The sequence below is a fragment of the Aspergillus bombycis genome (assembly GCF_001792695.1).
Source record: "Aspergillus bombycis strain NRRL26010 chromosome Unknown contig00070, whole genome shotgun sequence".
In the NCBI taxonomy this organism is placed as follows: Eukaryota; Fungi; Ascomycota; class Eurotiomycetes; order Eurotiales; family Aspergillaceae; genus Aspergillus; species Aspergillus bombycis.
Genome location: NW_019170072.1, coordinates 46,768 through 62,118, shown reverse-complemented (window position 1 = coordinate 62,118; position 15,351 = coordinate 46,768). Strand labels below are relative to the sequence as shown.

General features: G+C 49.8%; 5 protein-coding genes across 5 annotated transcripts; 2 read left to right on the top strand and 3 right to left on the bottom strand.

Moving 5' to 3' along the window:
• Window positions 1-674: 674 nt before the first annotated feature.
• ABOM_007822 (mitochondrial 54S ribosomal protein uL11m) lies at window positions 675-1,231 on the bottom strand (the record flags this gene model as incomplete). The annotated part of the gene is made up of 2 exons (XM_022534951.1): window positions 675-1,006; window positions 1,120-1,231. 2 exons carry the CDS (start codon window positions 1,229-1,231, stop codon window positions 675-677), a joined length of 444 nt encoding a protein of 147 aa, XP_022387182.1.
• Window positions 1,232-1,826: 595 nt separating this feature from the next.
• On the top strand, window positions 1,827-3,249 carry ABOM_007821 (survival factor 1 family protein; the record flags this gene model as incomplete). The annotated part of the gene is made up of 6 exons (XM_022534950.1): window positions 1,827-1,846; window positions 1,923-2,013; window positions 2,067-2,137; window positions 2,245-2,669; window positions 2,724-3,100; window positions 3,151-3,249. The coding sequence occupies 6 exons, from the start codon at window positions 1,827-1,829 to the stop codon at window positions 3,247-3,249; spliced, it is 1,083 nt and encodes a 360-aa protein (XP_022387181.1).
• A 1,088-nt stretch (window positions 3,250-4,337) lies between these two features.
• On the bottom strand, window positions 4,338-6,278 carry ABOM_007820 (GMC family oxidoreductase; the record flags this gene model as incomplete). Its single annotated transcript, XM_022534949.1, has 1 exon — window positions 4,338-6,278. One exon carries the CDS (start codon window positions 6,276-6,278, stop codon window positions 4,338-4,340), a length of 1,941 nt encoding a protein of 646 aa, XP_022387180.1.
• A 4,224-nt stretch (window positions 6,279-10,502) lies between these two features.
• ABOM_007819 (uncharacterized protein) lies at window positions 10,503-11,670 on the top strand (the record flags this gene model as incomplete). Its single annotated transcript, XM_022534948.1, has 2 exons — window positions 10,503-11,340; window positions 11,393-11,670. 2 exons carry the CDS (start codon window positions 10,503-10,505, stop codon window positions 11,668-11,670), a joined length of 1,116 nt encoding a protein of 371 aa, XP_022387169.1.
• An 862-nt stretch (window positions 11,671-12,532) lies between these two features.
• On the bottom strand, window positions 12,533-15,306 carry ABOM_007818 (mRNA splicing protein SYF1; the record flags this gene model as incomplete). Its single annotated transcript, XM_022534947.1, has 5 exons — window positions 12,533-12,809; window positions 12,868-14,879; window positions 14,936-14,989; window positions 15,042-15,158; window positions 15,217-15,306. The coding sequence occupies 5 exons, from the start codon at window positions 15,304-15,306 to the stop codon at window positions 12,533-12,535; spliced, it is 2,550 nt and encodes an 849-aa protein (XP_022387170.1).
• Window positions 15,307-15,351: the final 45 nt, after the last annotated feature.

Genomic DNA, 15,351 nt, shown 5'->3' with positions numbered 1-15,351 from the left:
AAAGCCTCTCCCTCTCGTATTCAATTTGAATGTTCTATCAGGAGAAGACTCGTCGTCCTCACTCAGGAGTACCCTTGGTGACAAGAAGGGATCCGCCATTGATGGCTGCTCTTGGCGTTTAGTTGGTTTGATCCCTTACGTCTCTTTTCTCAGGGCCCCTTTCACTCTACCCTTAATTTATTTCATCATCATCGTCGTAATGGTTTCTAACTTCGATTGTTATTTTGATCTTATTTTATTTTACTTCTCATCAAGTAGGATATATCATTTGCGGCCCCCTATTCTCCTGTCACCATTGGAAAGGGATGTGAAGAGACATATGCATATCCATCCTTTCTCAGTCTGGTCACGGAATGAATGCTTTTACATCAACTTCGGTTATCAAGGTGCCCAACCATAGTTTTGTGCTGCTCAGATCAGAGAACCACCTTTTCCGAGGACGGGACGTAGATGGCTAGCTTCATCTGTCTCATGCCTCAAAAGGCCTGGCCCATGTGCAGATGCTTCAGGTATCTGACAACGCTTTCTATATCACATGCAATGTATTATAATACAATTGAAAACAGACTCCATACCCAAGAACGCCAGTATCATAATCCACGGCAGTAGTCGCAACACTCGCATCGTATCAGGGATGTCAAATAAATATACAGTCGATCTCGCCCCCTTCCCATTTAGGGAACAACCTGGATGCCAATGGACTTCGCCTGCGCAATGACGCTCTTGCATAGCCCCTGCAGACTCAATCCCGATAGTCTCGTCTCGGAATGCTTGATTTGCGCGATCTCGTAGACATGTTTCAGGGACACCTTTCCAACGATCTCGTGGCCTGGGTTCATGGCTCCGCGTATGCGATTCTTACGAGGTTCCACGTTGGCGGCCTGCAGCAGCAGCCAGGTCGTCGTGGGGGTGCGGAGATCGAATGTGAAAGAGCGATCCGGACGAACGGTGACACGCGCGGGAACGGGTACTCCGGTGTTGATGTGTGCGGTCCGGGCGTGAATTCCTATGGTAAGCCATCAGTGAGTGGACTGGATCATTGTCATGCCCTGTAGGTTTGGTGTATCTTCGAGCTCTGAACCTATTTCTTCCCGTAACGTACCTTGCAAAAATCCATACTCTTGACACCCTTGCTACCGAGGGCCGGACCAACTGGAGGACTGGGACTGGCCTGTCCTGCGCCCACGATGAGCTTCACAATTTGATCTTTGGCCAATGCTTTTTTCGCCATAGTGAATCAGGAGCGGTTCTTAGTGGGAAACCCAAAGGTGGAAAGGAACGGCGTTAGGTCAATGGTATATATGGACCGAATGGAATGAATTGTATGGGCGGAGGTCTTTTTGCGGTCCCAGAGTTTTGGAGAGTTCTGGATTCGGAATGGCGCCGCGGCGACGGAATTACTTACCTACCGTATTAACCACAAGCGAAGAAACGAAATGAAATGAAATGCTGAACGTCATATTAAAAACATTGTATGGAGTAGAATACATATGAATGCATGTATGAGTAAATGATTCTCAATCTCGATCCTTGTATTCCATTTAGCTCCCTTGAATAATTTGTAATCTTTAGAAAGCCCGTACTGCACTTGATCCGAGTTGTTTTTCATTTCCCTTCGTCAAAGATTGATTTATTTGCCATTGTCAGAAGCTATTGAGTTGCCCCCCCCCCCCCCCCCCCCCTTTGCCTCTCTCTGTCTCTCCCCGCGCGCTATCGATTTCATTTCCCTTCACCTACACTTTCCTTTACTCTTTCTCTCTCTTCCCTCTCCCTCCACCGCTTTAACTCTACTTACCCCCGTCACTCTATCTCCCTTTAATTCCATCATGAACTGGCTCAAATCAACGTACGCATTTCCTCTCATATTTTCCATCCTGGTGGGTCTTAGATCCAACCGTGCTAATCTTTCACACTACGGCTAGTCTCGCGAGTGTTGCGGGTACACAGGAGCCGATCTATGGCCCTGAGGCGATTCGATCTGTTGCCCAACAAGCACAAGAAGTGCCTTACACTGTACTCTCGAAGGAGGACCTGCGTTGCGCGCCTACCAATACACCAATGTCGAGACCAAGACCTTTTATATCATGGCCGACAATGGCACCTTAGTTTTTGTGCAGATCATCTACAGCAATATTGTGTAAGGATATCATTGCCTCGCTGCACCGGACTTTTCTCCGAATCCTAAACCTTCTCCTCCTGGCCGAAGCTGGTTCTGTTTTCTCTAACCTCTCTTGGTTGTTATAGTGGCATCCACACCACCGCCCAGTTCAACGCGAAGATCTTCAACCTTACTGGAGATGCCCCCCACAAGTGGTACTCGGATCCCTTGTACAACTTTATGTTCGATGAGAGCATGCTTTCCTTTGGAGCCGATAACCTCTCTCTAGCGCTCAATGAGGAAGGAGATGCTTACACCCTGAAATCCGCCGTGAACGAAGACTGTCTGGTGAACATCACCTTCAACCGTTCTTCCCCTGGTTTCGTCATTGGAAAGGATGGCACTTCCTACTTCGGTACAGATGCACAGAACCCCTGGGGTTCGATGAGCCATGCATTCTGGCCCCGCTGTGGTGTTGAAGGAACGATCACCACCAAGGAGCAAACTTACGACCTCAAAGGCCGCGGCATGTTCATCCATGGTCTTCAAGGCATGAAGCCGCATCATGCTGGTGAGTGATGTTCCAAGAAGCCGCTGAACAATCGGCGTTCTAATCTTAAGGTAGCTGCGCGGTGGAACTTCGTCAACTTCCAGACGCCGACATATACCGCCGTCATGATGGAGTTTACAACACCCCCCTCTTACGGATCGACCGTGGTGAACGTTGGCGGAATTGTTAAAGATGGAGAGATTATTTACGCCGGTGTGACCAACTCGGCTACCCATACCGAGGCAGCCCAGGACCAGGATAGCGACTGGCCCGAGCCGAAATCCATCAAGTGGGTTTGGGATGGCAAGTCGCAAGATGACAAGACTGTCCATGCGGAGCTCGATAGTACGCTCGGCAGGAGGTTGGACCGTATTGACGTTATGGCGGAGGTTCCAGGCTTTATCAAGACCATTGCCGGTAGTGTCGCTGGCACACGGCCCTACATCTTCCAGGTAAGGCTGTGTGCTGCTTATGATGACGAGTTACGCTAACGAGGATTTAGTTCGCTCCCCAAGAGAAGCTTACACTGAAGTTGAAGGTCGGAGATGAAGAAGTCTCCGAGGAGGGTGTCATGTTCTCCGAGTCGACGTTCATCTCGTGAATGACGCTACGTACATAGATCATCGTTTTCTGGGACTTGTCCATGGCGTTTTTGAGTGTTAATCGTGGATTCTCCTAATTGTTGCTGCTAATATGCCGCCGAAAACCCAACTCCTAATGTTTCACAAACATCATATAAGAATCTTTAATGATCTACATAAATCTGTATCTTCCTATCAATGTCACATATTGGGCGAGCACCTGAAACTCATACCTCCGCTTCTCGTGGTTCAAAATGGGCCTTATTAACTAGGAGTTTGGCTGGGATCTGGAGCAGGTAACTGGTGTTCCTCTAGCCTTGGGATTTGCCTCTCCAGGTATAGCGACGGGCCCCAAGCAACACAGCAGATCATTCGATGGTCGAGATCACTTGTTCATTCCAGTCTCACCGGCTATTCTAAGGACTGGCGCTCCCAGCATCTTGCCCTCTTGGAGCTTTCTCTGCCCAATACGTGGCTCTCAATTCACAAGACTACCCTAAAATCTATACATATCGGGCGTCTGGACGTCGAAGGCAAATGAGGCGTCTTTGACGCATCTAACTTTCCCAATGTAGAGGCCTTGACACTACCGATATGGCAAATTGGGCGATGCAGATGGTAGGTGAATATGGAGGGAGTTATTGCTTGCTCCCAATCTGCTCAAACTTGGTCTTGAAGGCTCGACTTGTCCACGTTTTAGAACTATGGGGATTGCCGAAAACTCCATGGACACAGAAGAGATTTGGGTTAGGGAATTTTGCTAAAGCTGCAATAGCCAAATCCTCTTCACTCCGCGTACGGGTTAAGCTGCCTAGGAAAGGGATAGGGGATCCATGGGACTGCATGGGTAGGATCCGCAGAGATATTCGGCCGTATGGGCTGACATTAGAGAATAAGCAGCCTATATTGATGAAGGAGAGCTTGGAAAAGTGCTCCTCGGACACTAGATAATACATCGCTCGATGATCGGGAGCCAATGTCACATAGGTATGTTTGCGTTGGTATTATAAGACGTTCTTCCAAACTTATAATTACAGGAATGTTACTTGCGCAGTATATACAACGTTGTGCTATGCATAGCACGCTCCACACTGTAGACTCTTGGAGTCTAGTTCAACTCAGACAGAATCTCATCCGCTGCCTTCTCGGCAACAATATAAGTCGAAACAGCGGTAAAGGTGCCGGGAATCTTGGGGTAAACTGAAGCATCAACCACACGAAGCCCACTGACACCACGGACCCGGAATTTTGCGTCCAAGACCGCCATCGGATCGTCATCCGCACCGATAGGGCACGTACAAGAGGCATGGTGTCCCCAAGCTGTATCCTTCGCATACTGCTGGATATCCTCCTTGGTCTTCACATCAGCCCCGGGGAGCACCTCAGTGACCTCCACGAGCTGACGATCGAACGCCTCGCGACTTAGCTCGACCGCCTCATAGAGCGCCTGCAAATCGGCATCATAGTCACCCACGCCAGTGTCGAAGTAGTTGAACACGATCTCGGGCATATCAAGCGGATCGGCAGACCGGAGAGTGACGCTGCCCGCGGAGTTACGGGGATGACCCTTCAAAATAGCCCAGGTAAACCAGTCATGCTCACTGGTGGCATTGATACTGTAGTTGGGGAAGTAACCACGGAAATTGACTGGACCACCGAAGACAAACACATCGTAAGAGTCGTCGGCCGTCACACTGCTCTTATAGAACATCGTCGCCGCTAGTCCGGAGGAAGAGTAGATGCCCCGGTCTTTCAGGATAGGGGTGGGGGTTTCCCATCGGTCGATGCAGGGGTCGGCTTCGCCATTCTCGCTGAAGGTGCAGCCGTCTAGGACGGCCCAGTCCTTGGGGACGTGGCCCTGCACGGTGATCTCGTAGTGATCCTGCAGGTTGGTTCCCACGCCCGGCAGGTCGGAGATAACCTTGATTCCGAACTTCTGGAGCTCCTCGGCTGGGCCGACACCGCTCAGTTTGAGGAGTTGGGGGGAGTTGTACACGCCACCGGCGACGATGACTTCGCGCGAGGCCTGCGCTGTACCTGGTGTTCCCTTGGAGTAGTCGTTGGCGAGGGGGCTGGCGCGGTAGAGGTGTTGGCCATCGAGAAATTCAACGCCGGTAGCGCGGGGTGGGTTCTCAGACTCGTCGAAGGTAACTTTGGTGACGAAACAGTTGGTGCGCACATCCAATGGATACTTCTTGCTCCCGTCGTCGTTCTTAGCATCGCGGACAGCGAGGATGAACTCGCGGGGTCCATTCCGGTGGGCGTCGTTGGTGGAGATCGGGATCTGGTAATAGCCCGGCTTGGTATCGCGGGTCTCCTTGTCGGCATTCGCATCACCGGCAAGAAGGGTTCCAACGTTGAAGATCGTGTTTGTATGATTACCGAGAGCGAAAGCACCGCCCAGGAGCAAGCTGAGCAGCTGGGGGTCCTCCAAAACCAGGCTGAGTGGGGCGGTCTCGGTATGGAGCCAGCCGTCGTAGCCATGGCCTTTCTGTCCAGGGAGGAGGTAGTTGTTGTTCTCTAACTTGGCAAAGTACTTGCGCATGTTATCTGGAGACCAAGAGCCATCCCCGGTAAGGGTGGCAATGTATTCGAAGTCGGACTGGTGAGGATAGATCGCAATCAGGGCATTGTGCGCAGTGCAACCACCTAGGGTTCCCGTGCGAGGATAGAGGGTTCCCTTCATGGTTGAGCCCTCCGGTGGGTTCAGACCGGTATAGATCTCACCACCCGGAGTTTCATAGCTTGTTTTATAGTCGCGGGCTTGTCTCTCCTCATCTGCGTAATGGCGAACGAAGAAGTTCCAGGACATCTCCTCATCCTCCGAGGCCTTTGCCGAGTAGGCGGGAATAGAATAGTTGAGGTTCAGACCCTGATCATCACCGGCCTCGATCAGCAGAGTCTTATGCCCTGCGAGAGCCAGGCGAGCAGCTAACGGGCCACCACCGGCGCCAGATCCCACAACCACATACTCGTATCCAGTGAGATTGACAGCCGTAGCCAGGCCAGTGCCTACGGCCAGAAGGCCCAACAACTGACGAACAAACATGATTGAGAATCAGACAGTGTGCATGTTACTCCAGAGAACCGGGCCCCCCGACAACTCTTTTATAGTTTTTTTTTTTAGGAGGCAGAAAAAGACGTTATCCCATCCCCCCTCAAAAGGGGAGACAAGACATTGCTGATCTGTGGAAGCATACCGATCCCTGCTCATTGCAGTGGACTAGGACTGGCCGGCTCTTGACCAAGTTGACCTAGTAGAGCCGATCCCTCCAACGCCTCGTGGGCTCCACTCCTGCAAAGCCGGATCATTCTTCCCTTTCCCCCTGTCTGTGCGCCACAGCTTCGCATTCTTCGATCCGCGTCTTTCTCCGGTTGGATAGCATCAGGGCTTCTTGGTCGGTCGTTTGTGCCGGACTGTCTGACCGGTGTCTTATCATGCCATCAAACTGTGGAAGAAGCCCACCGTGCTGCTGTCAGGGTCTCTCGCGAGAGTTTGACAGAAGCTATTTTCGGTTGATCACTGCCAAGATGCGGTTTAAGATGTCGATCGGCAAAGGGCTTAACTGCGGCGCCGGCGTTCATTCCCATAATGGAATTTTGGCGAAGAAACGGCCAATGTACGCAGCGTAACTATCCTCTGGAGTTTCTCCCCGCCTTCAGCCGCTCCAGCTGAAGACTCATTCTTTAATTAGCCCATGTGATGGACGCTGCAGAGGGTGCAGACTCGTATTCTCTTTACCTCATGGCATTCATCTACCTCGGCCCATCCTGCACTAAGCGAGCCTCGAGATACTCCGTCGACTCGGCAGGTGGGGTGGGTCTGCCCTCTTGTGGCATATCGGCAAGGGACGGGTCTAGTCTCATATGTGGGACAGTATCAGTTATTAGTTATGTATACTCCGTACCTTTCGAAGGGTTGTGAGACGATGGTCTATATGACAAGCAAAAGCCTGAGATACTAACATGGTGGGATGGCATATGGAGTACACACAATCGTAACCCCTATCCATTGAGATTTTCCTGTTACAGGATGCTATCGCGTACAATTACAATGCTCGCTTCACTGGCGACAGCAACTTAATCTGGAAGAATGCTGGCATTCTTCCTTTTGTGTTTTGGTTTCTTCGTCTTTGAGCAACACCTACGCGCCGGAGATAATATAACAAATCTCTCGGAATATTGTGAATATAGCCCTTACAGACCTAGTGAGGCTGGGTAACATCAAAATGACTACGTTAAGTCTATGAGATGAGTCGATGAATGAATGGTCTTTGGAATAGGGCGAAATAATATGGCGGTTGCGCTTGATATGCGGTATAAGATTCTCACACATGTCACTAAAAGAATAACAAAGGCGTGGGGTTTTGAAAGGCTCATTTACTCCAGAGTGAACTGATTTAGGCGAATGAATCTATACCCAAGTATGAATGGCAAGAGGGATACGCTGCCTCAAGTGGTGTATTCATTGAATCATTGAATGCGCCGAGTGAAATAGCAGGCACTCGCGGCGAATGCAACTACAACACCTGACTATATCCTAGTATTGGGACATGGATATATCTTCAACAACCCTCGGTCGTGTTGTCTTCTCTCTTCCTCTCTGTTCCCATCCATCGACACCGATATCTCTGCCAAAGACACTCTGCATCCATCTAAACAAAGCCAGTTACGCCAACTCTCGAGCAGAATGCTTTCCATCAAGACTACTGTTGCTCTCCTCGCCATACTCGGTTTATATCTCAAGACTATACTGGCTTTCTCCCCGCAAACCTTTATCCATGACAGCACTACCAGTAACAATGTTCCTACTCCTATTCCTACCCCTATTCATACCCCCACTCCTACGCCTGCTGCTCTTCTAGAGACGACCAGCCCCTTCGACCCAGAGGATGTCCTCCAGGCTGAACAAGTATGTCCTCCTCCTTCCAACAGCATATCCAGTCCCAGTGAGTACTCACAAATTCAATATCGGGTTTAGAGAAGATGCGACGGGACGTGCACCCACGGGCTTTGCTTCTGCACTCCCTACCACTGGTGTCACTGTAATAGGCACAAGGAGCACTGTGTTTGCAACTGGTAGGTGTGTACCAGTCCATACACCGATAAGGAGTGTGAGTGCTAGATTGACATAGCCCAGGTAACGATGGGTTGGGGTCTACGATGGTGCTGGGACCACTACTGTGGCATTCTTTCATGAGGGCCGGGGGTTATCTGATCGGGCTATAAAGCAGAACTCGCTTATTCATGCTTTTGCTGTAGATAACACCAGGTTAGCAGACGTGTAACTCCAGTCATTCTTGGATTTTGGGATCTTTGATGAATCTCATAATAGATCTTCCGACCTGGTATCGTATTTAAATATAAATCTCCCATGACCACAACTGAAGGACTATAAACCAGTCTTGCTGGACATCAAGAGCCTAGATAGTGTACGATGCCAGCGGAAGGGACTTTGGGGAGTTTGCTATATCTGCAATCTCTCACGATCACTATTCATCTTGTTGATCGTGGGTGTTCGTTTACGAGATGTTACTTTATCTCACTGCTTTAGTTCTACATTTCTTCTGCAGCCTGTTGTCTTGCTTTCCTTTCCTGCGGCGACTGTGAACAGGCAGATGTGCTCAGAAGGTGTATGAGTAGATCGACCTTATAGAAATAAGACACTACTCAGCCTCTGGTGCTAGAGCAATCATGACTTCAGTCATCTGGGGTAGAGCAACGTTAGACTTAGTGAATAGGACAGTAGTGAATAACATTGGAGGAAAAATATTCCTAGAATTCTGTATTCCTTCATAGGTTAATTGTGCATTGCAGGCAGGCACCTTGTCAGTTCTTTCTCCTGAAGACCTCGCAATGCCTATCAAGTACTCCTCTGTGATATATGATAGTTATTGTCTCAGTCCTTCTATTATGTCAGGCTCCACACTGTAGCTACTTGCCACAAACTTGACGGCGTCTTTCCGAGATTGCCTTGCGGGATACCGGGCATTTGACTACGTAGTTATGAGCAAATCCAAATCGAAACGCCAGTGGGCACAAGTCAGTTACCATATACTCCTTATAATCGACGCCTTACTAAATCCTAATAGCTCTTGAGTTCCGGCCAGGTCCCTATCGTTGTTTCCGGAAAGAACCTCGTTTCTTCCTGCGGACAAAGAACAATCGTCTTCCATCCCTTGTGATATGAACCTCCTGCTAGTCAGGGGTGATAGGGCTATGAGCGCTGTCGAACTTTATGTTCGTGATAGAAACGGTATGCCAGTACGTCGCCAGCGAGAAGTGTTCGGCGTGCATCGCCTGCCAGGCCTGGTAGGCAATGGACCTCCTAATGGGTGGCACACTTAGGGCTCGTGGCCACCCGAGCACTACAGCTTATGCAACTCACTCCTGCTTAGCAGCCATACTCTTCCTTAATTTGTCTTTTCTACTTTCCTTGCCGTGTGAGCGTATTTTATGGTTCTTTCCTTCTTTTGTCTGGCGCTGTTTATCTTCACCGATTCTTTAATCTTAGGCTGCTAGTTCTTTGCTGAGGGAACTTGGCATTTGCTCTCGTTTCTAGTTCTTGAGTCTTCAAGGCTTATGGTAACGGATCAGGCATGTCTTGGAGAGTTCATCTGGCTCTTCTCGCTATTGTAGTCCATTGCATCTCCCGGACCCTGTGCAGAGGGACCAACGCCCTCTCTCTTTGTCAGAACCGTGGACCAACCCCCAGGAACTTAGAGAATGCTCCACGCACTGGTGAATATGATGTCTTTTCACCGACATTGCTTGCCTCGTCCTGACTCTTCGCAGGAATATAACCGTCATCTACTATTCAATTTTACCATTCACACGGACTACGCCTTCATTACCCCAGGTGATGGCTGCAATCGAAGACCCACCGTTGTCTATAAAAGCTAGGCCCACCCGCAGCCTTTTGGCAGACCATGGGATACCACTCCGAGACTTCTAGAAGACTTCTTTCTCTGCATCAATCTAGCGTCCTTTCGCTACTCTATCCATCCTTTTTGCTTGTGAACGGACCTTGTCCCTTTCTTCTGCCCTCTAATGAACAAAGAGAGTATTGCCGAATCGTGGAATATCCCTGAATATCAACATCAGTAAGTCTATTTCCTTCCTTCTTCTTTTCCCTCTCATACACTCCCAAGTTAAAGCAAACCATCTACCACGATGAGTCGCAAGATTGACAAAAGAAACAGCAACCTCTCCCGAATCCAGCCCTCCAAGAACCATCTTCAACACTCTCATTCCGTGAGCAAACCAGAACAAGATGACCCTCAAATTACTACAAAAAGCGTCAGCCATCATCAACCCCGAATCCTCAACGGCAGACGACTGGTTTCATGATCCCGCGCCCGGAAACTCCTGGGGCATGGGAATGGCAATCCAGACCTGCGAAACCGACAACCTGCGCCGGAAGGTAGATCAGATGAGCGAGAAGCTTGACAAGTTGCTCAAGCAGAATGAAGCATATCACGCGACAAGTGATGGGGTCGAGACTGGCCAGGAAGATACTTATCAGGAAAGAGATGGCTGGGTAACGAACCCGAATGATGAAGATTTGGGGCAGGACGAAGAGGACGATGGTTGCCAGGATGATAACTATGAGAACTCGTGGGTGGGTGAGGACGAAATGCCGGAGCTGGCGAGTGTGAACGGTGACTTAGGTGTCCTCCGACACGAGGGGACGGCTGAAGAGGGTTCGCCGGAACGTGTGGATGCCGATGCAAGCCTCAGACACGAGGTTGCTTTGTCCAAGGCTTATCATGAACTTGATGAACGACGCGACCAGGTGAAGTTTCTCCAAGCGAAAGTGGCTGGTTTGTGGTACGAGAAGCATCAGCTAGCCCGGAAGGTAAAGAAGCTCGAAGGGAAACGGGACGATTCAACCCCATCAAGGCATTATTTCCTCTCAAGCTACAAGTTGCAGAAGCTTCATCGTGGCCTGACTGCAGATGAATGCGAGCACCTTCTTCATGCAAGCACCGAAGTCCCGAGTGGGGACGTTCTGGCTGACAGCGAGCTGTATGTCTTAGGTGATCGGAAGGACTACGATGTCTTCGTGAATCTCTATGGAGTAGTGCCGCAGGCTGTTCCTTCACTGTTGAGTAAGTGGCTTGAACCCCTCCTTATCAGGATGCTAGCTAACCAGATGCACAGAGCACACGATCGAGCTGATAAATGCGCACGCTACTACCCTGGCCTCGAAGCACAAGACCTGTACACCGACGTTTGAGGATGGTTTTGCGCGCTTCATCAAAAATCTCCAGCGCACCGGGTATCCGGAAGACTATCATGTTGGGTTCACGGATGACGTGGGCATTCCAAAACTTCGGTCAAGCTACACAGCTTTCAGTGATGCCCTTCACAGTGAGGTCCGTGACGCTTCCCAGACCGAGGTGATGAATGGGCCGGAAGAGAAACAACCTGTTTGGTAATAATCTTCATTGAACGTGCTTTGTGCAGCTTCCTTAGTCAATCTCCTCTCTCTCGGGTCTCTTTTCCTCTCTTGTTTTCACACGTCCCTGAAGTTTTGAAGCGATATCTACGTTACGGGGTTTATGAATGTTGCCTTCTATATTGCTTCGAGTCTCATTCCTCATGATTAATGTCCATGTGTTTTCATCCTCCTATCCAGGCAATACAATACATGTGGGTACATGGTCGATTGTCAAGCAGAGCTGCTACCGAATGCTTCTTGCATCTAGTATGCCATTTTGAAGTAACAGAAGATCAAACTCCGGGATAGACAGCCACGTAGTTGTGATTCTTTCATGATAGGCACATTCCTATACTACCCCTTACTGAGCTTCGGCCTGAGATGCAAGATATTACCGGGTACAGTCTCTCAAATACCCTCCAACAAAATGGAAGGTTACTGGTTCTGGAGATTAACCGGTTCATATAAGTACAGACAGATAGAGGGAAGACACTCCGCAGAGCATCAGAATAAAATATCCATTCCGTCTACAGAAAACACCATCGAAGGTATCTCACAGACCACCCAGACGAATAGTGTTAATAACACAAACAAAGGAAACGTAAGAGAGAGATGATATCCATAATTCAAGTAAGTGCTGAGGATAGCAACCCCCAAAGGGACAGCCCAAAAGAAAAAGTAAAAAAAAAAAAAACAAAAAAAAGCTGCGAGGAGATATCAGGACGATAGTAATTGTTACAAGGGAAACAAGCAAAGGAGTGTGATATTCATGCATCAGTTCGATGATAATTGAGATAACTCGGCCAGCGCAACTATCCAAAGCCATGGTAGGAAAACAAAAGTAGCAATCGCAAGGTATTTTACTCGGCATCCATATCTTCGTCCAGGTCAATAGCGTCAGGGTTCGCAGGTGCAGCTGGCTGCTCTTGGCCAGGTGGCGGAGGTCGATTTCCACCCTCGGGGCCTGTGCTGGCAGCGACAAAGCCCACCGGAGCACGCGCTTGTCGTTCCAGGGCTGCCATAGCGTCTGCCGTCGAACCATCCACATCTCCTTCCTCGGCGCCCTTTTCGTCGCCGTCTTGAGTCCGCTGTTGACTGCGAGCAATAGCCTGGGAGGCGATGAAATTGACGTCGGTGCTATTCAGCCATGTTAGCCTTGATCCATAGTGTTGTCAAATCAAGAGTGAATACATACTTGTACTGTGCTTGGACGCTTCTCTTGATACGCAGCATCTCCTTGAAGGTATCTTCGTTTCCATGTTGAACTTCGAATGCCTCCCATTTCTGCCAGAAAGGAGCGTTCGTCCGAGGATCACAGAACTGAGAAGCGTGGCCGTAGATTGCACGGGCCCGGTCGATTTCGCCAAGTCGTCGTTCCATTTCTGCAAATTTGAGGCACATCTCCTTGGCTTCCTGGTCGGGTAATGCCGCAATAGCGCGTTCGTAGATCGGTCTTGTGGAAGGTAATCCAAAGTTCGACGCAGACTTGGTAATGTAGAACTCAAACATCTCGAACCTGTCTTCGTCGGACACCGCACGTGTAGCACGCTCGTAGATTCGCATGGCGTGGCGGGCTAATCCACGTTCCTCTTCGAGATTGCCATACATTAAGTAGAGCGGCTTGGCAAACTTGGGAGGACATCCATCCAGGGCCTGTTCGAACAGGTCTCGTAATCTTTCAATGCCAATCTTCCGATCCACGGCTTTAGTCAAGTAGAGGTTCCAGAGCTCGAATGCTACCGGGTAGCTGAAGAGATCCAGCCCTCGCTCGTAAACCTTGAATGAATCCTCGAAGTACTTGTGCTCTTCCAAGAGGTTGGCATAGTTAACCACAGTTTGGGGCGTGGCGATGCGTAGCTCGAAAATCCTCTCGTAGACTTTCTTTGTCTCTTCCAACGACGCGACACTTTCAACCAAATCAACATAGAAACTCCACAGCTTCCAGCTCTTATGAACTCGTTGCTGAGGTGAGAGGTTCTCATCGAAGTAGTCAACTGTGGATTTTTTCGGCGCTTGCGTTGCTTTCGCCATAACCTCAACGGCTTTGTCGAAGTTCTCACCGCGGAGTTCCATTTCAGCCCATTCGCACCAGGTCTCGGCGAGCTCAGCAACCGATTTGAAGGGGACCTTCACGGCCTTCTCAAAGATCACCCTAGCTGTGTCCAGATCTCCCCCGCTTTCGTAGAATTTGGCGTAGTTGACCCAGAGCTCAGAGAACTTCCCATGAGCCTTCTTCGGGCTTATAGCTGCGATAGCTGCCGTGTAAGTGTTGACGATTTCCTGTTTGTTATCACCCCACAAAGCAACCCTCTTTTCCCACTCAATGACGTTGTTAGGGTTCTGTCGTAGCAATACATCGTTGACCAGGAATGGCCGGCGGTCCATGAGCTGTTCGAACCTCAACATTCGGAGATCGAGATCAAAATCTGCCTCTTCGTCGGATTGGCCTTTATCAGCGCGAACGGCTGCCGCTTCCATCAAATTGCCAATAATAGACTCCTCAAATTCGACATAGGAGTCGAAAATAAGCGTAAAGTCGCGAACCGTCATGACTGTCGTAATGCCCTCCTCGAAGGTATCTCGAGCCTTTTCGAAGCTACCCTTCGTGATCCAATATGTTGCTAATCCAGCCCACAATTTACCTCTCTGGTCAGCGAACCGGTCGATTCCACTGCGGAGAATAGCATCCACATCAATGCCGACATGTGGACCAGTTTCGATCTGCCTCGCCTTCGACACGAGCAAGTCCACCATTTCAGTCCACAACTGGAAGTGACTCTTCCCCTCCTTAGATTGGAATCTTGGGTTGTCGAGTATCTCCATATATCGCTTCACAGCTTCCGTATATTGTCCCAGCTCCACAAGAAGCTCAATGTACTCCTCCGCATTCTCCGGATGGATCTGCATGTACCGAGCCCAGATTTTCACGGCTGTCTGGCCGGAAGCGGAACGTGCGAAAGTCTTGTAAAGCTTCCATATTCTGTTATGTTGAGTAACCGGCAGAGCCCGTAGTGCGCGGTCGAATGTACGTCGGGTTTGTGTCACGAGGGGTTGTTGAAGCAGGAATGAGAGGTACAGTTCCCAAATCCGTGGCATTTTGTTGAGGAGGATAAGGGCACGCTCAAAAAGCGCGTTGACCTTCTGGTATTCGGCTCGGTATATAGTCGGGTTACGGCCTTGGAGATGCTTCGTGCGGAATTCCAAGTACTACTAATATCAGCAACCTTCAATGCGACAGGGTGGGGTTGAAGTAAGCGGCGTACCAACTTCCAAAGTTTGTAAGATCTTGGGAGCTGCTTGCAAGCACGCTCCATCACCTACGATTAATTAGCAGCACTTCCGGCAGGGTTGATCGCAACCGAAACATACAAAAGCCTGCTCGTAGAGCGTCCCATGCTGCTGCTTATATTCGATATAAGCAAGCCATGGCTTGATACTGCCAGTGTCCCGAAGGAGATCCTGTTCATATACAGTATCCTGGTCCGCCTGTAAACAGATGGTGCAGTTAGCCTTTGTCCTACCAAATTCGGACGCCACAACTCACTATCAAATAGAGGTCCGGCCCTGAGGCCGACGTGCGATCCATTTGCGCGTGTTGCCGGTGAGATCTCGGGGGCAGGAGTGTCCCTGGCATGTCGCCACTCAGTCGAGCGGGATCGGCTCACACGGTCAACACAGA